This window comes from Canis lupus, chromosome 1 (genome assembly GCF_003254725.2).
Source record: "Canis lupus dingo isolate Sandy chromosome 1, ASM325472v2, whole genome shotgun sequence".
Lineage (NCBI taxonomy): Eukaryota > Metazoa > Chordata > Mammalia > Carnivora > Canidae > Canis > Canis lupus.
In genome coordinates, this window is record NC_064243.1 from 117,383,095 (window position 1) to 117,407,662 (window position 24,568).

Genomic DNA, 24,568 nt, shown 5'->3' on the forward strand with positions numbered 1-24,568 from the left:
GTGAGCTTGCCCAGGGTCCCTGAGCCAGTGAAGTGGAAGAGTCAGGGCTCAGCCTCCTGCCCGTCTGCCTGCAGGGCCAGTGTGTTCTTTGCAATAAGACAATGGACCCCCCCCCCCCCGGCCCCAGTCTGATCTGAGGTTGCCTCCATTCATTTCCCTTCTCCCAAATCTCCCCATTCTCACTCTGACCCCACGGGCTGGAAACAGTGCACAGGTTCTTTGAAGTGGCATCTGAGCCATTTTTATTGTGCAGCTCTGTGTGTTACACGTCTGTCCACATCGGCATGTGTCTCAGCCCCCCAGACCCCTGGGGGAGGGTGGGGGGCCGCAGCAGCTAATGGAATGCCTCACTGACACGTGGAGGAGAGCCCAGCCCCAGCTCAGGACAGCCCCTCTTTCCCTGCTCTTTGCCCCAGAGGCAGAAGAAATTAGGCACAGGATTCGTGAGTGGGGCTTTCAGAGCAGGGGTAAGGGGCTCGAAGGTTGGAGAGGGAAAGGAAAAAAAATACAGTAACAAGCTGATCCCAGCAGGGACACGGCCCTCTGGGGACGGGGTTTGAGAGGGGATAGGGGGTGGCAGATGGTTGGGGATGGGCGAGATGATTTGGGCAGTGCAGGGTAGGTGTTTAGATGACTCCCTGGATGGGAAGGAGAGTGGACGGGGAGCAGGCCTTCAGGAGGGGGGGGCAGGGTTACCAGTGTTGAGAGGGGGGCCTGTCTCTGGGCCACGGAGGAAGTTCTGTGTGCCGACTGAGGTTTCGGTAATTGTGTGCGTGTGCATGCATGCGTGTGCGTGTGTGCGTGTGTGTGTGTTTGTGTGTGCATGTAAGTTGGCGGGGAGGCCGCGGGACTTTGCAGCTGAGCAGCAGGCCCCGGGCGAGCTTGACGCCCACCTGGCCTTTGCAGTCTCTCAGAGCCTCTGCTTCCATGGGGTTGGCCTGTCAGTGCTTGAGGGTCACGTACTCCACCGCTTCCTGGCCCAGAGGCCGCTCCCCAACCCCAAGATGAACCAGCTCCGAGTAATGGATCCCCTCATCTTCTACATTTTCTGGAACCACGTTCTCATAGTCGCCCTGAGAAAGGCCCTGTGTGAGGTTGGCTCCTGGTCTGCATCCCCTGCCTGTTGTCTCTCTGGCTCCTCTTGGGGGTCCAAGAGCCCGAGCAGGTCCCTTTGTCCACACACGCTGGCTGCAATCAGCTTCTCAGCCTGGGAGGTGCAGCCCTGGCTCTGGCTGCACCTGTGCCTGGGCAACCCCCTTCCCCCCAGCCTTTGCCACCACTAAGGCCACCAAGTCCTTCCCTTTTGGGACTCACAGCTGAGGCCAGCCCCACCCCCCCCCACCTTCCACAGCCCTGTCCTCTTACCACTCGACGCTTCTGCAAGACAGAGTAAGTGACGGTGTCGTCCCTGTTTGGAGAAGGTCCCTCTGCCTCCAGGGTCCCTGCATCTCTGAGGGAGGGTAGATGTAGATGGATGGCCGCAGATGCAGCCTTTCGCTCAAACTCTCTTATTTCCAACTCCCCTAGACCCCGAGAGCACCCCAGAGCAGAGCCTGGCTCATGGGTGTGCCATAAAGAGGGTAGGTGGGACACGAGCTGCTCCTCCCGCTGCCCTCCCTGGCTGCCAGTGTCACCATCCCCCGGGGACCCTCGCTCAGTACCTAGTTCTTGGTGTGTTGGTCTCGCCAACAGGAAATCGCAAGGTGGCGTAACTGATGGCATCTTCCATCACAGGGTTGTAGCAGCCCAGGGAGTGGGGGTCTTCGGAGACTGGGACCCTTCTAATCTGGGAGAGAGACAAGGCCTCAGTTCCCACCGCTCCTTTCTCCACCTGAGTCCCCCACCCCTGGCCTCTGACCCCCAGACCTCCCCACAGTGTTCTTTGTACCCCGTCTTTGATGCATCTCTGTCTGCTCTCTGTTTCATCTTTTCCCATATCCTACCTTTTTATTCCTCACAAAGAAGCTCTGCCCACTAGAATTTTCCTGGAGCCCCTGCTGGCTCCGTATCCTCTTCCAGCTAGGAGATAAAGACCAGCTCGGTGAGGATCAGGGCAGTGGGACCACGACCCTGTGCAGTGGGCATCTGGGGGCTATGGGGTGGCCAGCCAGGGTCCTTCCAGGGAAGGAGTCAGGGAGAGCCGAGGACCTGGGCCTCAGGAGGTGCTCACCTGGGCCTCGGGGGGCGCTCACCTGCGCTGCAGCTTGACTCCCCAGAATGCCAGGAGGAGCGTGGCCAGACAGAAACCCACGCCCACGGCCACTCTCCTGCCGATGGTCTCCGGGCTGTCTGGTGGGGGAAAGAGCGACCGTGAGTTGGGAACGCTGCCTCTCTGGGGTCACGGCTGGCTCGTTCACCGGGAAGGCATCCATCCTCCACTTCTCTGCGTGGCCACTGCCCTTGCCTATGCAACTTCTCCTCCCACATGCACGTAGGGGAGGGGACACAGGGAAAGGGAAAAGCCGGCCCCCTGCTTCCCGCCCCCCAGGCCCCTTTGGGAGGAAAGGGCTAATTCTTCCCAACACACACAATATGCAGTAAAACCTACAACTTCTTTAGAGGCAGCTTAACCAGACTTATCAGAACTTAAAATCACTTGGCCTTTGACACAGCATTTCCATGTAGGGACTTCTGCAGCTGTCCCTGAGGGGTCAGAGCTGGGGACACTCAGGGCTGTGGGAAAGGCACAGGGTAGACGTGCATGGGAATACAACGGCCGTGCAGCCCTGCGGGCAAGAGGCAGGTCTCCAGGGGTGTCTACAAAGGGGAGACGCCTGGAACAGGTTTTTATACAACATGTTGCATTTCCAAATAACACACTCAGGTCTCCAAGCTTTGCAGGCCATGATCTCCTAAATTTAAAGTCAGGCTCCAAGTTTAATCTGAAAAGGGCAATAAATCAATGAAATATCTTCCCTATTGTTTTCAGACTCTTCAGACGCCCCGTACACGCAGGGATATAGAACAAGCTCCGAGTGGAATTGTTACATGGAAAAAAAAAAAAAAAAGAAAAGAACATCCAGGGCAACATGCGAGCTCTCCCACGATTTGCGAGATGAAGGGTATAGAGACATAGATCCACTTATGCGACTGTGCGTGTGCAGAGTAGCTCTGTGAGGAGAGGCAACCAGCTGCCAGTAGTGGAGACCTTCAGGGAGGGAGGGGAGTCCTCAGGGAGAAAGAAAGGAGAGGTGTCTCTACTATTTACCCTTTCATGCTGTTTTATCTTACCTTGTCTTAAAAAAAAAAACAAAACAAAAAAAAACTACTGAAATCTCAAACGATAAAGAGAAGCAGCCTATCAAGGGTGAGACAAAGAGAGACCCGGTAGCAGCTCAGGATGTCTGGAGGGCAGGGGCAGCCTGAGAAGCAACCCCCCTAGAGGGGGTCAGAAGAGACTGCGAGGAGGAAGACAGGTTAGCCTGTGTGGAGCAGGTGTCGTGCGGGGGTGACCCGCTGGGCTGCCCCAAGGACAAGGGAGGGGCAGCGGGGGAGGGAAGGAGAAGGAGGGGCAGAGAAGGACAGGGAAGGGGCCTTACAGTAGACAGTGAGGGTGCCGGGGGGCGACTGGCCTGTGCCCAGCCGGTTGGTCGCCTGGCACCGATAGGCGCCGGAATGCTGGACCTTCACCGGATCCAATCTCAGCATCTGATCATAGTGGCGGAGGTTTTGGTTATTCCAGTCAAACCAGGCGTACTGGAGGATGGGAGGGTTGGCATCGCTCTCGCACGTCAGGACTGCCTTCTTCCCCTCTATCACTTCGTCCTTCGGGCTAATGGCCACGCGCAGCATCCTTGGTGCGTCTGTAGAGAGACGCAAAGAAATCAGGATCCCAGATCACTGTCACCTGCCGTCCCGCGTGTCTCCAGCACCCGCCACTCACACAGCACTCGGAGCATCTTGGCCTCAGACGTGGTCTGTCCAACGGAGTTGTTCACTAGGCAGTTATAATTGCCGGCATCTTCTGGAGAGATGGAGTCAAAGCTCAGTTCTCTTCCTTCCTTCAGGAAGATTCCATTTTTCTTCCAGAAGAAGCGGACATCTCTGGGGCGGCTGCTTGAGAAGTTACATCCGAGGAGGACTCGGTGCCCGGAGTGAATCTCAGAAGAGGGGCTGGTCTGCTGGACCCTGACATCCTTGGGGGCATCTGGAAAGCAAGGGGCTCCGGCTGACCTCTTGGGTCCCTTTCCCTCTTTCTCCCCCACCCCCAACCCCAGGATTTCCTCTCCCCTTGGCCTTGAGGCCAGACTCTCAGCCCTCAATTCTCTGTGAAGGTTCTGGCCCAAGCCCCAGTGCCCTAACCTTAGAGCCCATTTCCCAGCTGCTCTACCTCTTGGATCCCCTCGCCCGGTCACTCACGCTGGACATCCAGGTTGACAGAGGGAGCCCACGAACACCACTGGTTACAGGCTGCACAGGCGATTGGCCTGGCGTCCCAGGAGACTTTCTGAATTACCAGCACCTCAGAAAATACTTTATTCCGGGAGCCTTGGACATTCCATTCGTATCGGCTAACTCGGGGATTACTGGAATTGTAGTTACAGGACACGGTCACATTGTCTCCTTCTCGAATCCGCGTGGGGTTCTGAATCACTGCGGTCACCTCCTTGGGGGGATCTGGGAAGAAAGCAGACAGATGGGCAAGGGAGAGTCAGCTGCTGTCCAGACTGCCTTCCAGGGCCGCCTCCCCCACCCCTTAGGCACCCCCCCCCCCCGCCATTTTCACACAGTTCCTAAATTAACCAAAGAAAGGCTTGCGCTTCCCTCTTGCATCTGTGTAAGGACAGGAAACCTGGCCACTTGGCCTGGCTGTGGTTTGAGGCAAGATGACGTGGTGATTCAGAGCAGAGCTCAAGTAGAGAACGCGGGGTGTGTGCGAGGCCGAGGGGCCCTGCCTGGGGGTCTCCGCAGGGGCCTGGGCTGCGGAGCAGGCCTTCACTGGGGGGTTGGGGGGGTGGAGAGGGAACAGCACAGCTCTGGACCAGATGGCCAGACCCTGTGACTCAGTGTTGCGTGACTGTGGGCCGTGGGACTCAGTTTGCTTATCTGTCAGATGGAGTCCTAAGGGTCCCTAACCTGCTAGAATCATTGCAAGGAGGAAATGAAACGAAATGAAATCCTCACTCCAGAAGCATTGCTGCCGCTGCTGCCTATGGCGCACCCAGTGTCGACACGTTCAGGATTCGAGCAACCCCATCAAAGTATCTGGCTCGGACCCTGACATTAGGGTCCAAGGATCAAACTTATGGATTCTCTTTGTCCTGGGCTTGGCTGCCTGACAAGATTCCCTGTGCTAAACAAGGTCTGACCCCCGATGGAGAGGCGATGAGACGCTTTACTCCAGTTCTCCTCCAAAACGTCAGGCCCCCTCTGGGACTCAGCCACTGCCTAGTGGCACCAAGCCTCCGTGTCCCTCACAAAGCCCTGGCATCTGGCAGTTCATTCATTCAACAAACATCTACTGAGCACCTGCCACGAATGAGCCAGACCCTGTCCTGGTGCTGAGTATACAACTGGGAACAGCAGCAAAGCATCCACCAAGGAGCGTACGTGTTGGGAGACCCCGGCCTCTGCATGCCATCCACTCTAGGACCCAGGAATGGCCCGCGCTCCATCTGCCTTCCTTCTTAACCCTCAAGAACCCAGAGGCCCTGTGACTACTCACATTGGACGTCTAACTCAGCTTTCTGGCCAACTTGTCCAAGACCAAGGCTGTTTTGTGCCAAGCAGGAGTAACTCCCAGCATGCCCGATGAGGACCGCTGGGATCTGGAAGTCCTTGCCTGTAATTCCTGGCACTTCTCTATCATTGTGATACCAGGTGTAATTTGTTGGAGGAGGATTGGCCAGTGACACACAGGTCATCTCTACTCTATTTCTCTCCTTAGCTGGCGAGGAGAGGATCTCAACCCTGGAAGGTTCCGGAGCATCTGGAAAAAGGTGCAGAGGCAGGGGAGGGAGGTGAGCAGAGGCCTCTGTTGTTCACCTCTCAAGGGCCTTGCTTCCACCCCCTGCTGACTCCCTGCCTGCCCCCCTTCCGGCTCCCAGGAGGCTCACAGTATACTTGAAGGACCACTCCATCCGACTGTCCCGAGCCTACATCATTGAAGGCCTCACACTGGTACTTTCCACTCATCATCTTGGTCACAGGGGACAGAGTTAGTGTGAATGTCTCCTGCTCCTGCAGTGTGTTCCCATCCTTGAGCCAGGTTATTCTCCGGTACTCTGGGTTGCTGCTGATGACTTGGCATGTCATGATCACAGACTCTCCCTCTGTTACATTGGCTCCTCCGGGACTGACCTCAATCTTCAACTTTGGGACATCTAGAGGAGCAGAGAGGCAGTGGGAGAGGGGGTAGGGAATTCTCAGAGGGTGTGACGTGGTGGGAAGTTGCAGGGCTTCGATTCACATAAAGCAGCGGCTTACACTTCGCGTGCGAGTGTGTGCAGCCACTCGCCACTCCCCTGGTCCACGGGGGTGGGCTGGCCCAAGGGCCCAGGTGACTGTCTCAGACTCTTAACGTGTCTCTCTGCTCTGAGCATCACTCCTCCAACTCGTTCCCAGAAGTTCTGGTCTCCACCAGCAGCCAGCTGTCTTCCTAACTCCGTCAGACTTTGCCACTCCCCTAATTGAAACCATTCAGCGGACTCCACACCCAGAATAAAATCCAAAACCCTGCTGCCACCTATGAGGTCTGGCCGTGGCTCATCTTTCCTACCATTGGGCCCTTGGGACGCAGGGCTGAGGCTCTCCGGCCCCTTGCTCTGTCCGGCCCCTTGCTCCTACCGCCAGGCCTTAGTCCCAGGACTAAAGCCTCTTCCTGGGATCTTCTGGCAAACACCTGCCTGCCTCCGTGTTTCCCTTCACCCAAGTTCACCTCCCTCTCTCGCTCCCTCTGGCCAAGCCGGGCCTTACTTCCTCCTGCTACACTTATCACTGCCTCCAGTTAAGTTCCATATTTCTTTGTTAATCTGTTCATTGTTTGTCTTCCCCACTGCAGTGCTAGCTCCTCATGGGCAAGAACAGGCCTGGCACCTAGGAGGCTCATAGTAAATATTTATTGAATGAATGAATGAATGAATGAATGAGTGAGGCACAATGACATGAAAACATTTCTTACCCCAACACCCTCCCCTTCTGGGGGAACAAAAATACTTAACCACATGATCTCCAACTCACGTCATGGCTCAAGGATATTGAATTATGTTATTCTGTTAGACCAAAGCAGATGCTATGATGAATCTGTTCCCTGAAACCCTGGGGCTGACCACTGGGGTGGTGGAGGGACGCAGCCCTGGCTGGACCTACCCCAGCTGCGTGGATCCACGCACTGATCATGCTTCCTTCTGTGTAGGTGCCCGCTACCCTCTGCACTCTCTGCGGGGTTGGGGAAAAGAGACAAGACCCACGTCCTTCCCCGGGGTGGGGCACCGGGGACACTCACGCTTCACATCCAGGCACACCGTGTCCTCAGAGAGCACCCGCTCCGCTTTGTGATCCCAGAGCTGGCAGGTCAGGTTCTTGCCGTGGTGCGTCCACTGCGGCCGGAAGGTGAGCTTGCTCTGGGTGGAGACGGTCTTGGTGCTCAGGGAGGTCAGGGTGACGGCAGGCTCCTGCAGGGACCACTTCAGTTGGATCGGGAACCCAGGGCAGGAGAAATTCAGCAGGCAGGTCAGAGTGACTTCCTGGGACTCCTGGATTTCTGGAGGGAGCTGGATGTGAGGTGGAAGCGGCGTCTCTGCGAAAGAGGAGGGGCCGTGCTGGAGGCCTGGGAGACCTTGGGGGGAGCAAATGCCAGCCTCCCACACCTGGCGTTAGATGCCCCACCCCAATTAACCCCTCAGGAGCCCCCCTCCCCCCAGCCAGTCCCTTCCACCTCTCTCTGGGCCTGCCTTTCTCTGCTTTGGGTCACCTTTGCTCAGCCGAAGCATTCTCTAGAAGGTCTTATGAATGCTGATGCTCCTTAGGAATCGTATTTTATATTTATATTTTATACTTACCTTGTGTCCTTCCCTGATGTGTGCTCCCTAAACATTTGCAAGCTCGCTCCCTCACCTCAAGGGAATTTTATCAGTTTAGGTCACCATGCCTTTCTCGGCTTCCTGGAGGACAAACCTGCCTTTGTAATGGCCTCAATGCTGGACACACCCAGCATGGCATTCCTTTAGGGAATCCCCAGGGCTGGGCCACCCTAGAACTGCAGGTCTGAAGCTACATCCATCATCGCGGTGGAGGGCTGCTTAGGACCCCCCTCCTCCTGCACTGAAGAAACAGGCTGTGGGGTAGAGGTCCCAGGCCTATGCTCGACTCATCTCCTACAGAGGTCTCATTTAGCCATGGAGGCCTTATTAGAATTAACCATCAACATTAAAGCATTAGGAGATTTCACTTGAAAATCCACATTTCCATCTTCTCTTGAAAAATCAGGCAACCCCGGATCCAGATTCCAGAATGGGCGGGAGCTAAGTGGCAGGTGAGATGCTTGAGGAGAGACAGGTGCCGAGGCTGCAGCCTGCCACAGCCTGCCACAGCCGCCACTGTCTTGTGTTGCCTGAGTCACTTACTGGCACCTCCTGCCTGGCTTCTACAGGCAGCCTGGCTTGCACCCCTGTCCCCAGAGTTGAGTGGTTCCCACCTCCCTCCTTGCCCACAACCCATCCCGCAAGGTCTTACTAGAGACGTTGAGGTTTATTTTCTCCATCCATTTGTCAGTCTTCGTATTCACTCTGATTCCCAGCCAGCCATTGTCCTCTTTAGACACAGGGTTGATGCGGAGGGTGCAGTTGACTCTTTCGTTTCCCAGGAACTGAACCCTCATCTCCTGAGGAGGATTATTACTAAACTCTTTGGTCTCATAGAGAATGGACCCCTGGAAGTCCTTGGTGGTGTCATTATATTCATAGTTGCTGTACACGGTCAGCTTTTCCAGCCTACTACCACTCTCTGGAATCGTGTAGCAACAGGGAATCCAGACGCAGGCCTTTTCCCAGGTGTAGAGAGTGTGGGGGTGATCAAACCTCCAATAGGATGAGTCAGAGAAGGCCAAGTATTCTGGAACCCACCACAGTGATCAAAAAGCTTTATTGAGAGACATAAAGAGCTTTCAAATGAATAAAGACTCCCCTCCAAAGATGGAGAGAGGAAGGTACACAGAGAAGTGTATACACACACACACACATACCCTGCCTGTCCCCACCCTCCCCAACACTCACTCTTTGCTCCAGAGCTTTCCTCCTCCTCCTCCAGCTTCCACAGACATCCCAGAACCCAAGCCTAGGCCACAGTTCTTACCAAGGAGCAGGAGCAAGGGGCCGAGGAGATGCATGGTGCTGTGTCTAGGCAGGAGCCTGGGCTGAGAAGAGTTTGTCTTTGAGCCATCTGGTCGCTTACTCTTTTCAGATGGCTTTTCTCGCTCACCCACCAAGCCCCAATCCCTCTTCCCTGATCGTAGGAGGACCACATCTGGTTGTATTGCAGGATGTGAATTCTGGAAGTCCGTGGGGCCTTTTGTGGATATGCCATGTCTACTCTGTCTGCCTAAGAACTCTGTTCAGCTAGCCTGTCTCTCTTCCTAGCCCGCCTGCCTGCCTGCCTTCCTTCCTTCCTTCCTTCTATCCATCCATCCATCCACCCATCCGTCCGTCCATTCATCCATCCATAATTTTACAAACTTCCTGCCCAGCTCTCAGGCTTTGAGTGGCACCAGACTACTGGGTGCCTTGAATCCCAGGCCTTGGGGTAACTTGAAGCTCACCTTGAGACAACTAGTGAAGGATTTTATGTAGGGGAGAGCCATGGCCAAAAATCTGATTTTAAAGATCAAGAACAGAATTACTCTAAAACTAATTATTAAGTGTGATTACAGGACAGCATTTAGAGGGCTCTGGGAGGACTTAGGAGAATGTGGTCCAAGAATCCCACTCAGATAAGCTGGGGGACGGGGGACGCTAGGAGAAAACATAAATCAGCCAGGTGGGGTCATGCTTTCAGTAAAGGCAGTGACTCTCTCAGTACCCGCCAATTGTTGCCAACTGGGGACATGAGCTCAACACTTCCTGATCTTCTACTGTTTTAAGAGAAATAAGAAGCCAGATTTTCATGTGAAATGTCCTGCAATCAGAAACCAACCAACCAGCCAAACAAACAAACGTGGTGCTGGTCAAACAAAACCTGTCTATGGGCTGGAGGCAGTCCAAGGGCCTCTACTTCACAGCTGCTGCCCATCTGTCTCTCTTTGAGACATCAATGAGCTTACCTGCCACTTTACTAGACTTTTACATAGAGTTACATTTACATAGAGTTAAATTTAAGTCCCAATTTGCATGGCTGGGCCCCTCTGTGCTGGTCCCTCTGGGGTTAGCAGGATGTGTGACAGAGTGTGTCTCCGGTCTCATGCAGACCTGCACCCCTCCCACCTGGCCAGCGACATTTCCCACGCATCAAAGGCCCCTCACCCCCTCAGGCTGTTTATCTCCTCAGGCTGCGTGGCTCATGCCAAATGCTGTTGGGTGTCTAGTACCTGGGTGGGGAAAGCTAGCCAGCTTGCTGAGCAGGAAGGAGTCTGTCCCCAGGCGTAGTATGCTGGGCTGGACCAAGCACGGGGTAGGGGTGAGAGCTCCAAACTGGGGCAGACTCTCCAGGCAGAACTGACACCAGCTCTGCGGGTGCTAATAGTGCTACACAGAAAAATGTCTTCAAGGCCACATCCACTTGAGAAAAGCTGGGTTAAAAAGGTAAATAGATTCTTTACTGTGGGTCTTAAGTAGATTCTTTACTGTGGGTCTTTTTGATCTCTTTAATCAGCTGTGTGAGCATGACACGTGTCCCCACATGGGGCCTAGAGTACAGTACATTGCCCACACTTCTTTCACCACAGAACCGATTTTACATTTCCCGTGAACAACTTGGCAGGGTTACAGGGTCAGTGTTTTGAGGGATGCACTTTGGGTCCCCTTGGGTTTCCACAAGAGCTACGGCAAGGGCTAGATTCCATTCTCTGTGGCAAAGACTAGCCTCCAGTAGCTGGGCCATCGTGCCCTCTCTACCACCAGCCACCCTCATGGAGGAATGGCTTGAGGACACCTGGACAAGTAGGAAAGGGCACATGAGCAGAGCAGAGCAGAGCAGGGCTCAGAGCAGGGCTGCATGCTCAACCCAAGCAGCTCCAGGCAGTCTTGGGACATAAGAAGTGGGACCACAGACCTGGAATTGGAAGGCTGCTGAGACAGGAGAGGGTGTGGAGGCTGGGGACAATAGGCATTAAGCACAAAGACTCAGGACAAGACCATGCTATCCAGGCCTGTGGCCTGCTCATCAGAGGCCTGTTGAGGGCCTTGCAAGATCTCAGAGCCAGCCTCCCTGGGTCCATTCTTCCCTCCTGGGCATCTGGTGACCCATCTTACTCTCAGAAGACTCATCAAGCCCATCAGGGGGCATACTCAAAGACAGGGCTCAGAATCAGTTATAACACAGGCAAGAGAGAGAAGGGCTTCCCGCTGTGCTCCCAGCTCCAAGAATTGTGCCTGGCACACAGCAGCTGCTCCATACTGGCTTGCTGAATGCAAAAGAGAGAAAAATAGTTTTTACCTGTTTTCTTGTGTCTTCCTTCTTCGGGGACCCTGGCAGCATCTGAGAGTGAAAGGGGAAGCACAGTGAAGGATTTTCACTCTCCTTGGCCACACCCCCTACCCCCTCTGTGACTCTCAGGGCAACCAAGAGGCATGGCGAAGTGGAGAGTTGGGAAAGGAGGGAATGAGGGCAATGTGGGCTCGAAGGCAGATTGGAGGGCACATTTGGGCATCCACGGTCAGTTTTTAGTTTCAGTATATGGAGTTTCTATATCAGATAGTTAGAGCTGGTTCCTCCACAACTTCCCCTCTATCCAGCTCTCAGGAAATGCTAAAATTTCAAGACAAACAGATTAGAACTGCCAGTCTGCTGGAAAAGGCACAAGGCAATCTGAAAGTATTTGTAGTTTAGTGATACCATCCAGTTATTCTCATTCTTATACTTTCCCTTCAGAGGCAAGAATGGTCAGGAGTCTGATTCCTACTCACACTGATGCTTCAGTGGCTCCCACGGTTCTATGGAAGAACACATAGATATCAGGAAGCAAAAAGAACTTACATGAAGTGTCATTGAATTGGGCAAGTCATGAGACTGGAACCTTACCACTTGGTCAGCCTTCTAGTGGCATCAGACAAAGCCATTCAAATCCTACAGATGATCAAGGAAGTCTCTGAGTAATCTGCATCTGGCATCACCAAACTCTACTGATGGCCAGCCATTGAGAAGGAAACGGAGAAGGGGAAGCACAGCTCATTCAAAAACAGTAATGTTCTGGAAAGACGTATTCTTCCCTATTTCTTTTGCTGAGAACAACTAAAAACCCTGGATGTTATAAAACAAGCACAAGAAGACACCGAAAGATTGAGAGAGGAACACACTGGTTAGGGACCTTGGGACCTGAGGAATGATATGATGGCGAATTCCCTGGGTTTTCTCTTTACTTTATATACCCCAGATTGGATACTGAAGAAGCAAGCAACTGGAAATGCCAGTGGACACAGATAAAAGAATGCTCAGCAAAACTCTGCTCCTCTGGCCAAAAACTGAGAAAGGGGCAACCCAGAAAGACAGACATCTTTCAGGCAATAACTGTTCTACTCCAGCTAACTATCAGAAAAATCTGCTGCTTCACTCCCACCCCTGACAGCAAAGGCTGAGTGGGGCCCTAGACTTCCACCTTTGCTAGGCCATAATGAAGAACCCAGGCCACTGCCCCATACCACATCTGAGTGGTGCCAGGCTGAGTGTGGAGCTGGGCCCTCCATCCCCACTGGGCTATTCCTCCTCACAGTGTCATTGGAGACCACATGGGGAGCCTGAACATTCACCCCCACCCATGGTGATCATTCTCCTCACTGGAGTGATGTAAGAGGAGATCTAGGGGAGAGTCAGGACTTTCACTGTCACTCAGCGGTCATAAGCCCACCTACTAGTGGAATCTGTATGGAAACCATGTGGAGAGTAGTAATGAAGTACCCCTCCCACTCCCAGCTAGGGTGATATTAGTAGATGCATACTGGGGAACCTGATCTACTCCTGCCCAGCAGTAATAAGAAAACTTCACTCACACACACACACACACACACACACACACACACCAGGTGTCAAGAGAGGCTGAGTGGAGAACCTGAACTTCTACTCCTATTTAGCAGTAATGAGGCAGTGCCCCCATTATTTTACTGAAGCGGTGGCAGGGGAGACTTGCTAAAACACAGATTTAAATAAGATCCAATCCCATAAATAATACCCAAACTGTCCAAGTTTCAATTGTAAATCATTTGGCATACTAAGAACCAGGAAGTTCTCAAGCTGAATGTGAAAAGATAATCAGACACAAACACCAAGATGACACAGATGTTGGAATTATCAGACAAAGATTTTAAAGCAGCCATTATAAAAATTTTTCAGTGAGCAATTACAAACATGCTTGAAACAAATGAAAAAATAGACAGTGTCAGCAAAGAAAGAAGATATAAAGAAGAAAATTTTAGAACTAAAAAAATACAATGACTGAAATAAAAAGCTTAATGAATGGGCTCAACAGCAGAATGGGGATTATAGAAATAACAATCACTGAAATGGAACATAGAACAATATAAATTACCCAGTTTGAACAGCAGAAAGAAAATAAACAAACAAACAAAAATTAACAGAACCCCAGGGGTATGCTTGGCTAGTATAACAAAAGATCTAACATTTATGTCATTGGAGTCTCAGAAGGAGAGGAGAGGCAGGGTGAGGCTGAGAAAATATTTTAAGAAATAATGATTGAAAAATGTCCTTAATTTGACAAAACAAAAACCATGTATCTACAGATTCAAGAAGCTGAGTGAATCCCAAACAAGATAAATCCAAAAAAATCCATGACAAAACACATAATAGTCAAACTTCTAAAAATTAAAGACAAAGCAAAAATCTTGAAAGCAATCACAGAGAAATGACCCATTACCTATAGGGAGAAACCCATTTAAATGACAGTAGCCTTCATACCAAAAACCATGGAGGCCATAAGGAACTGAAACAACATTTCTCAGATACTAAAGGAAAAGAACTATCAACTTGGAAACCTATATTTACTGAAAATATCCCTCAGGAATGAAGAGGAAATCAAGACATCTTCAGATAAAGGAAAACTAACAATTTTTAACCAACAGAGACCTGAAAAGAACAGCTAAAGGGAATTCTCTAAACAGAAAGAAAATGATTTTTTAAAAAAAGAAAGAAATCTTGGAACATCAAAAAGGAAGAGCAAACCTATGGGTAAATACAATAGACTTTCCTTCTCTTCTTGAGTTTTCTAAATTATGTTTGGCAATCAAAGTAAAAACTAACACTGTGTAATGCTGTTCTTAATGTAGGTAGAAGAAATATTTATGACAATTATAAATGGGAGAGGGTAAAGAGATGTGAAGGTTGGTGAGATTTCTATACTTCACTTGAACTTGTAAAATGTTGAAACCAGTAAACTTTGGTAAGTTCTATATAATGTAATACTTAGACCAATCACTAAAAAGCTATGTAAAGTTATTTACTCAAAAACTCTAGATAAATGAAAATGGAATTTTAAAATTGTTCAAGAGACCCACAGGTAGGAAAAAAAAAAAACGGAGAGAACAGAGAGAAATCAAAAGCAAACTGACAGGCTTAATTAAGCCTTACCATGTAAGTATTACATTAAATGTAAGTGGTGTAAATACACAAATGAAAAAAGAGATTGACAGAGTGAATAAAAAACATGACCTAACTGTATGCTGTCCATAAGAAAATAACTTCAAATATAATCAAGTTAAGTTGAAAAATAATGTAAAAGGATATACTATACTAACATTAATCAAAGGAAAGTAGAGTTCTTCCAAAAAATTAAAAATATGTGTTTGAGCAATTCTCCTTCTGGGTATTTAGCTGATAGAAATGAAAACATTAATGCAAAAACCATGGGAGTTCCTCAAAATATTAAAAATAGAACTACAAAATGGTCCAAGAATTTCACTTCTGGGTATTTATCCAAAGAAAATTAAGACACTAATGCAAAAAGATATGGCACTTCCAAATTCACTGCAGATTATTTACAATAGCCAAGACATGGAAGCAACCTAAGTATGCATCTGTAGCTGAATGGGTAAGGAAAATGTGGTGTGCACATACAATGAACTATTATTCAGCCACAAGGAAGAAGGACATCTTGCCATTTGTGACAACATGGATGAACCTTAAGGGCATTATGCTAAGTGAAATAAACCAAACCGAAAAACAAACATTGTCTGACCTCACTTGTATGTGGAATCTAAAAAACAAACACAATGAACTCATATATACAAAGAACAGATTGGTGTTTGCCAGAGACAGGAGTTGGAGAGGTGGGCAAAAAGGGTGAAGGTGGCCAAAGGTACGGGCTTCTAGTTTTAAAATAAGTCTTGGGGATATAATATACAGCATGGTGACTATGGTTAATAATATTGTTATATTTGAAAGTTTCTAAGAGGATATATCTTAAAAGTTCTCATCACAAGAAAAAAATTATAATTGTGTGGTGATGGATGTTAACTAGACTTATTGTGGTAATCACTTGACAATATATAAAATTTTGAATCATGTGGTACGTTTATGTTATATGTCAATTATATCTCAATATAAGTAAATAGGTAAAGTAGACTTCAGAACAAAGGAAATGACCAAAGCTAGGGAGGGATATTGTATTTTAAGGAAGGGGTCAAGCCACCAAGAAGACATTTTGATATGTGTATCAAACAACAGAGCTGCAAAATATATGAAGCAAACCCCAACAGAAATGAAAGGAGAAGTAGAAAAATTCACAGTTCTAGTTGAAAACTTCAGCACCCCTCCCTCAACAAATGATAGAGCAACTAGACAGAAAATCAGCAAGGACATAGAAGAACTCAACAACAGCATCAACCAACAGGATCTAATTGACCCCAAAACAGCATAATACACATTCTTTTCAAGAACCCATGGAAAATGTACCAAGATAAACTAAGTTTAGGGCTAAAAAACAAGACTTAAAATTGTTGACATAATTGAAATCATGTAAAGTATATTTTCTAATCACAATGGAATCAAACTAGAAGTCAGTAATAGGAAAATCTCCAAAGACTTGGAAACTAAACATCACACTTCTAAATAATCTATGGGTCAAAGAGGGCATCTCAAGGGAAATTTTTTTAAAAAATTGAACTGAAAGAAAATGAAAATAGAACTTATCAAATGTTGTGAGACACAGCTAAGTATGGGAGGGAAATGTATAGCATTGAATGCTTACATTAAAAGAAGAAAAGCAGGGCACCTGGGTGGCTTAGTCAGTTCAGCGTCTGCCTTCGACTCAGGTCATGCATGATCCTGGGGTCCTGGGATCAAGCCCTGTATTAGGCTACCAGCTCAGTGGAGAGCCTGCTTTTCCCTCTCCTCCCCACGTGTGCTTTATCTTACTATCTCTCTCTCTCTCTCTCTCTCAAATAAATAAATAAATAAATAAAATCTTTTTAAGAATAGAAAATAGGGACACCTGGGTGGCTCAGTGGTTGAACGTCTGCCTTTGACACAGGGTGTAGTCCCGGGGTCCTGGGATTGAGTCCCACACCAGGCTTCCTGCATGGAGCCTGCTTCTCCCTGTGCCTATGTCTCTGCCTCTGTGTGTGTGTGTCTCTCATAAGTAAATAAAAATAAAAGCTTTTTTAAAAAATATAAAATAAAAGAAGAAAAGCTTCAGGGGCACCTGGGTTTGTTAAACAGCTGACTCTTGATTTCAGCTCAGGTCATGATCTCAGGGTCATGATATCAAGTCCCACATCAGGCTCCACGAAGATACCAATAAAACTGACAAATCTCTAGCAAGGCTAACAAAAAGAGAAGACAAATTGCTAACATCAAGAATTAAATGGTATATCACTACAGGACCTGTAGACATAAAAAAGGTATTAAGGGAATACTATGAACAACTCTATGTGCATAGATTTCAAAACTTAGATTAAATGGATCAATTCTTCAAAAAGTACAAACTACTCAGCTCACGAAACTTGAACAACACTATAACCACTGAGATAATTTAAAATATGAAAAAGAACTCTCCAGGCACATATGGCTTTACTGAAGCATCCAAAACAATGTTTAAAGAAGTAACAGAAATTCTACATAATCTCTTCCAGAAAACAGTCAGAGGAACACTTCTCAACCCATTCTCTGAAGCCAGGATTACCCTGAAACAAACAAGACAAAACAGTATAAAGGAACACTACAGACCAACACTCCTCATGCATACAGGAGCAAAAAACTTTTACCAAAATATTAGCAGATAGAATTCAGAAATATATAGGAAGAATTACACACAATGACCAAGTGGATATTATTCCAGAGATGCAAGGCTGGTTCAATATTTGAAAATCAAATGATGTAATCATATTAATACATTAAAGAAGAAAAATCACGATCATATAAATTGTTGCAGAAAAAAGTATTTGCAAAATTCAACACACATTCATGACAAAAACTCTCTGAAAACTGGGAATAGAGAGGAAATTTCTCAACTTGACGATCTATAACTCACCTAAAAAACCCAAAGCTAAAAAAAAGTATGCGGTGCTTTCAATAAATAAATTAAGTATTCAGTACTTTCCCCCAAGATTGGGAACAAGGCAAGGATGCCCACTATCACCACTCTACTCAATGTAGTACTAGAAGTTCAGCAAGATTGCAGAATATGAGATCCACACAAAAATTAGTCACTTTTTAAAATACTGACAATGAACATATGGAAATTGAAATGTAAAATACAATTCCATTTATAATGGCTTTTTAAAAAGAAATAATTAGATGTAATCTAAAAACATATATAAGACTTGTATACTGTAAAAGTATACTTGTATACTTGTAAAATGGCAAAACCCTGCTGAAAAAATAAAAGGAGACCTAAGTAAATACCATATTCACAAATTGGAAGACTAAACACGATAAAGATGTCAATTATCCCCAAGTTGATAAGCAGATTTAATGTAACTACTTTCAAAATCCCAGCAAAAATTTGTGTAGCTATAGACAAGATTATTCTGAAGTTTATATGGGAGAGAACTACAATAGAATATTTCTTTTCCTTTTTAAGATTTATTTATTTATTTTAGAGAAAGTGCATGTATGAGCAGAGGGTGGGACAGAGGGAGAGGGTGAGAATCCTCAAGCAGAGTCGCTGCTGAGCACAGAGCCTGATGGGGGCTCAATTCCAGGACCTTGATATCATGACTTCAGCTGAAATTGAGACGGTCACTCAACCAACTGAGTCACCCTGGTGTCCTTAGATAGAACATTTCTGAAGAAGAATAAAGGGGTAGTCAGCCTACCCTGATTTCGAAGCTTATTATAAAGTAACATACAGTAATCCAAACTGTGGTATTGGGGTGGGGGAATAACACACAGATCCATTGAATGAACTAAAGAACCCAGAAATGACCCTAAATAAGTGTGGCCAACTAATTTTTTATAAAGAAGCAAAAGCAATCCAATGGAATAAACATAAGTCTTTTCAACAAATGGTGGTGGAATAATTGGCTATATCCATAAGCAAAACATGAGCCTCAACCCAAACCTCACCCTTTTTACAAAAATGAACTCAAAGTGGATCATAGATTGCATGCAAAGCATTAAACTATAAAACTTTTAGAAGGTAATATGGGAGAAAATCTTTGGGATGTAGGGCCTGATGAAGCATTCTCGGACCTGAGACCAAAAGCATTACCCCTAAAAATCTATAAATTGAATCTCATCAAAATTAAAAATTTGTGGGGGTTTTTGAGGGTTTTGGGGATTTTGCTTTGTTTTGTTTTTCTCTGTGAAAGCCCTTGTTAAGACAAGAAAAAGGCTAACTACAGACTGGAAGAGAATATTTGCATATCTAGAATGCATATATATGAAGAACTCTCAAAACTCAACATTAAGAAAAACTCAAATTAGAAGACAGCATTAATCCTAAAAATAAGACAGTAAGTTATTTTACCAGCAAAAATTAGTTTATTTGAGAATAACAGAAAATTGCAATGTGGGACAAGCAAGCTATGGTAAAACCACAGGCAGGCCCAACAAAGGAGAGGAACATTATTTTATGGACAAGGAACAAGTTAAAAGAGGTTGTTTGGGGATCCCTGGGTGGCGCAGCGGTTTGGCGCCTGCCTTTGGCCCAGGGCGCGATCCTGGAGACCTTGGATCGAATCCCACATCGGGCTCCTGGTGCATGGAGCCTGCTTCTCCCTCTGCCTGTGTCTCTGCCTCTCTCTCTTTCTCTCTGTGTGACTATCATAAATAAATAAAAATTTAAAAAAAATTAAAAAAAAAGAGGTTGTTTGGAATAAAAGTCCACTAGAGAAAAGCACAAGTCCAGGGTGATAACAGTTTCTCATTGGCTGAGTTCCAGGGATAGTTAATTTCTTGTAGGAGATGCAATGTGCATTTTTTCTCCTGTTGGGGTCTGCAATTGAGGATTCTTTCCTGTTGAGAATTCTTCTTTTGGGGTCTGTAGTTAACCATTCTTTCTGTAATTGACATTGAATTGGTGTGGCTCCCCCTTTTAGCCTCCCCTTCTAGCCTCCCTGCTCCATTTTCGTGAGGGTCCCCTTCATTAATTTTCACAGTGGGCAAAAGACATGAGATATTTCACTGAAGATGATATATATGGATAGCAAATAATCATATAAAAAGATGTTCACGATGGGTGTTGCATGCAACTGATAAATCACTGAATTGTACCCCTGACACTAATAATAATAAAATAAAATAAAATAATAAAAAGATGTTCAACAATCATAGCCTTAAAGAAATGCAAATTAAGAGCACAATGAGGTAATACTACCACACACCTATTATTATTAGACAGCTAAAATAAAAAAATAGAAAAAAAATAGTGGCAATATCAAATGCCAGAAAGGATGTGCAGTAACTGAATCTTTTATATGTTGCTGGTAGGAATGTAAAATTGTCCAGCCACTTTGGAAAGCAACCTCAAAACAATTCCTCAGAAGGCTAAATGTATAATTACCATGTAACTCTTCACTCCACTCCTAGGTATACACACCCGAGAGAAAAAACATATCCACCCAGAAATTTGAACACAAATGTTCACAGTGACATTATTCATAAAAGCCAAAAAGTAGGAACAGCCCAGGTGTCCTTCAAGTGATGAATGGATAAACAAAATATGGTATATCCACACAATAAAATATTTAGCAATAAAAGGAAATAAAATACTGATAGATGCTGCCACACGAGTGAACGTGGAAACATTAAGTGAAAGAAGCTGATCACAACAGACCACATATTATATCATTCCATTTATATGAAATGTCTAGAAAAGGAAAATCTATAGAGATACAAAGTAGATTTAATGGTTGCCTAAAGCTAGGGTGGGGGTACTGGGAGGAAATGGCAGGTGACTGCTAATGAGTATGGGTTTATTTTGGGGGTGATGAAATGTTCTAAAATTGATTGTGGTTGGGGTGCCTGGGTGCCTCAGTCAGTAGAACATGAGACTCTTGATCTTCAAGTTATGAGTTTGAGCTCCACATGTGGTGTGGAGTTTACTTAAAATAAAACATTTTAAAATTGGTTGTGGGGATGGCTGCACAACTCTGAATATACATAAAACCACTGGACTGTGCACTTTAAGTAACTGGATTGTATGGGCAATTAGAAAATGGGCAAAAGTCATGAAGAGACATTTTATAGAAGGGGATACACAGATGGCTAATAAACACCCAAAGAGATGTTCAACATCACTAGCCAGCAGTGAAATGCAAATCGAGACTATGATAAGATATCACTACATAGCTATCAGAACAGCCAAAATAAAAGCTAATGACAAGACAACATGCTTGTGATGATAGAGTGAAACTGGATCAGTCATACATTGCTGGCAGGAACGTAAAATGGTTACAGCCACTCTGGAACATAGTTTGTGAGTTTCTCTAAAAACGAACAAAATACACCTACCGTACAACTCAGCAATTGCATTCCAGGGCGTATATCCACCCCCACACACACTGAAAACTTATGTCAACACAAAAACCTTTACACAATTGCTCACAGCAGCTTTATTTGTAATAGCCAAAAACTGGCAAGAACCAGCACGTCCCTTAGGAGGTGAACCGTTAAACTGTGTTCCATCCATACCATGGAGTGGCAATGGCACAGCACAATAGTGACACACACAACTCGGATGATTCTGACGGGCATTCCGCCGAGTAAGAAAAAGAGTCAACCTCAAAACGTCATAAACCATATGATTTCTTTTATGTAACATTCCTGAAATGACAAAATGATAGAGATGGAAAACAGATTACAGGTTGCCAGGGTCAAAGGGAAGTGGGCTTGACTACAAGGGAGAGCCTTGTGGTAAGGGAATAATTCTGGATCGTGATTGCAGTCATCGTCACATACATCTAGACATGTGATAAAAGGACTCGGAACTGTACACACACACTGTACTAATGCCACACTCCTCGTTTTGATACGCTACCATAATTGCATAAGATATGGGCAAACTGGACCTCTCTATTCAACCCATGCGATTTCCTGTGAACCTATAATTATTTCAAAATAAAAAGTTCTATTTTTGCAACTTCCCATGATTCTATAAGTATTTCAAAATAAAAAGTTATAATCCCCGGCAATCTCAATTGCTGGTGGGAAGGGTCCTGAAGGTCTCTGACAGGAGACCCACTGGGGACTGAAATCCCTGATAGCCACCTAGAAGGAGCACCTGTGGCCTCTGCTGGCATAACTCCAGGCATTGCTCACAGTAACAAGAGGAAACTGGGCAGCAAGCTGATGGACATGCCTTGCTGTCTGGTGGCCAAGGCCTATGGAGAAGGCCAGGGTGGAAGCACGACTCTGTGACATGGTGCCCTTACTCTTCCTTCCATCTTTTCCTCCAAAGAGGTAGATGGCCTCCATTTTGGGTGATCAAGTGTTCTAAATACTTTCTGTAACAGATGATTCTTTCCTGTTGATGAGTCTTCCTGTAACTGACAGTTCTTCCTGTAATTGACATCAGGTGGTATGGTGGGTGACCACCGTTTTGGGTGACTCCCCTCCAACCCTCCAGGGAAGCAGTGGAGCTAGGCAACTAGGTGCCACTGTGAGCCCTGGCTATCACCCCCCACCTGACCATGTGCCCCAGGACTATAAGGTGAGGATAGTGATAGGGCCTTCCTCACAAGGTTAGGGCAGCCACACGTGTGATGCACTTAGCTGCATATGCAGCTGACGACAAGCATGTGGCAAACAGACCTGATTCAAATCCTAGTCCTACCAATTGTCAGTGGTGACGTCCCTCAGATTCCCTTCTTTTTTTTTTTCTTTTTAAAGATTTTATGTATTTATTTGATGGAGAAAGAGCACAAGCAGGGGGAGTGGCAGACAGAGGGTGAGGGAGAAGCAGGATCCTTGCTGAGCAGAGAGCCCAAAGTGGGGCTCCAGCTCAGGATCCTGGGATCATGATCTGAGCCGAAGGCAGATGGTTAACCGACTGAGCCACCCAGGCGGCTCCTGAGTTTCCCTTCTGAGGGAGCTGATGATATTGGATATTGGCAGCACCGACCTCGTGGGCGGCCTGTGAGAAATCACGAGCACAGCAAGCACTTTGCACGATGGCTGTCATGGAATGAGCGCTCTGCAAAAGTGAGCTGTTATTGTTAGGGATATTGTCACTTGCTGTGCTTGACTCCATGATGACACTGAGTCACACACCTCTGGCTACTCAGCCCTACCCTGGGCTTGACAGAGAGACCCTATGGTTTCCCTCCCATTCCCCGGGGAAGGTATTCCAGACACACCAGACTGGGAGTGGGCCTTCTGCCTGTCTCCTCCTGTCCTGGGAGCAGGCCAGAGTCAAGAGCCAGGAGGGTGGGGAAGAAAGACACTTGGCTACTCCTGAGCAGTGCTGAGTGTCCCCAAGCCTGGCCCAGGGGAGGAGGCTTTGGAGTAGCCCTCTCTGGCCTGGAGACTTTTCATCAATGAGGATAACAGAGCCGCCTGGCACAGGCACTGTCCACAGGACAGGATTGGGGGCCACCAGGGTTGGCTTGTCTCAGCCAGGAGGGACCCGGGAGGTTGGCGGGAGAAGAGGGAAAAGGAGACCCACGTTGCCATGACCCTGGCCTGGTGCCCAGGTGTCCTCCTTCCTACATGGGGTGGCCTGTCCGTGCTCACCTCTACTCTAGCCCAACCAGCCGTCATCTCATGCATCTGTTCCCGTCTCTCCGAGCCACCGTGCCATGGGTTCTGAGTCTTCCTCAGCTTGTAATTTCCCAAGGGAGGGATGCCATCAACTTTTTCCTGTTGACGTGGTCAGTGTAGATGGAACACACTTGTGTTCTCCTCAAACCCGTTCCTTCCACCGTCTTCGACAGCTGAGGAAGTGGCTATCTTGGATTCCTGTTTCCCTCCCCTCCAGCTTTCTCAAAGCTCCACCAATTCTTCTTACAAAAGAGGTCCTGACCTGTCCCCTCTCGCCATCTCCACTTCCTCTCACTTGGCCTCCTGAGCCCTCTGCCTGCATCTGCTGACCAGCTGTGCTCATTTTCCGCACAGCTGTCAGCGGGGTCTTAGAAACCTCAGCCCCTCCTTAACATTCCTCTGTGTATAATCCTCCAGCAACAACCCAATCTGCCCGAGTGAAAGCCTGAGTCCTAACCGTGGCCTCTAGGGCCTTCGGTGACGAGGCTCCCTTGGGCAGCTGCTCCGGCTCTCCAGCCCCCTCCAGGCAAGCTGGTCTCCTTCTCGCTCCTGAGCATAACAAGTACATTCCCACCATGGGCCTTTGTGCCTGATCTTCGCTTTTCCCTGGATCTCCATTCCCCAGAAATGGACAGAATTCTCTCTCTTGCTTCCTTCCTCTCTCTACTCAAATGACCTCTTTCTAGAACAGCAGCCTGGCCCTGCACATTCCATCCTGCCCTGCTTAATTTCCTTCTTAGCATGCTCACTATCTGACCAACACTTGTTTATCTGATTGCCATCCATCCGTTCCACAGAATGTCAGCTCCACGAGGTCGGAGAGTGTTTCTTCTCGGTCACTATGATACCCCTAGAGCCCAGCATAGGCATGTCACATAGTAGGTGCTCAGTAAACATGTGTCGATGGAACAGATGAATTCTGGGAGAGTCCAGGACGAGGGGTGGAGCATGATATCCTGAATTTTGGTCCTCCTTGTGTGTCGTCACTGACTGTGAGTCCCTCCTACGAGATGGCCTTTGCATCAGATCACTTCATTCTTCCTAAACTTTAGAGGTTTGCCTATGACCTTCGAGACTTTCATCCTGTAAACCTTTATTTCCTACATCTCTTTAAATCATTCACTTGATTGATTTTTGTTTTTAACTTAGCTTCCTCCTAAGCTTGTATTTAAAAAAAATAAATCACCCGTTTGGTATGCCGGCTTCTCTTTGTTCTGATCATGCTAATATGTTAATACATATTAACACAAAAGTTGCTGTCCATTCCTCC

General features: G+C 47.4%; 1 protein-coding gene across 6 annotated transcripts; it reads right to left on the minus strand.

Annotated features, from left to right (window-relative positions):
• Positions 1-215: 215 nt before the first annotated feature.
• On the minus strand, positions 216-23,493 carry CD22 (CD22 molecule). 6 transcript variants are annotated; one of them, XM_025421508.3, is made up of 15 exons: positions 23,272-23,490; positions 11,587-11,628; positions 9,292-9,352; positions 8,674-8,821; positions 7,445-7,738; positions 6,057-6,323; positions 5,666-5,929; positions 4,360-4,617; positions 3,884-4,147; positions 3,540-3,803; positions 2,193-2,289; positions 1,944-2,019; positions 1,662-1,786; positions 1,366-1,450; positions 216-1,073 (listed from the first exon to the last, which is right to left on the minus strand). In XM_025421508.3, exons 4-15 carry the CDS (start codon positions 8,816-8,818, stop codon positions 942-944), a joined length of 2,271 nt encoding a protein of 756 aa, XP_025277293.1. In that variant the 5' UTR covers positions 8,819-8,821; positions 9,292-9,352; positions 11,587-11,628; positions 23,272-23,490; the 3' UTR covers positions 216-941. The 6 variants fall into 6 exon arrangements, with proteins under 6 accessions (XP_025277293.1, XP_025277290.1, XP_025277291.1 ...); XM_025421505.3 differs by having other exon boundaries at positions 8,674-9,051; XM_025421506.3 differs by having other exon boundaries at positions 8,674-9,078; positions 23,272-23,489.
• Between the last annotated feature and the right edge of the window lie 1,075 nt (positions 23,494-24,568).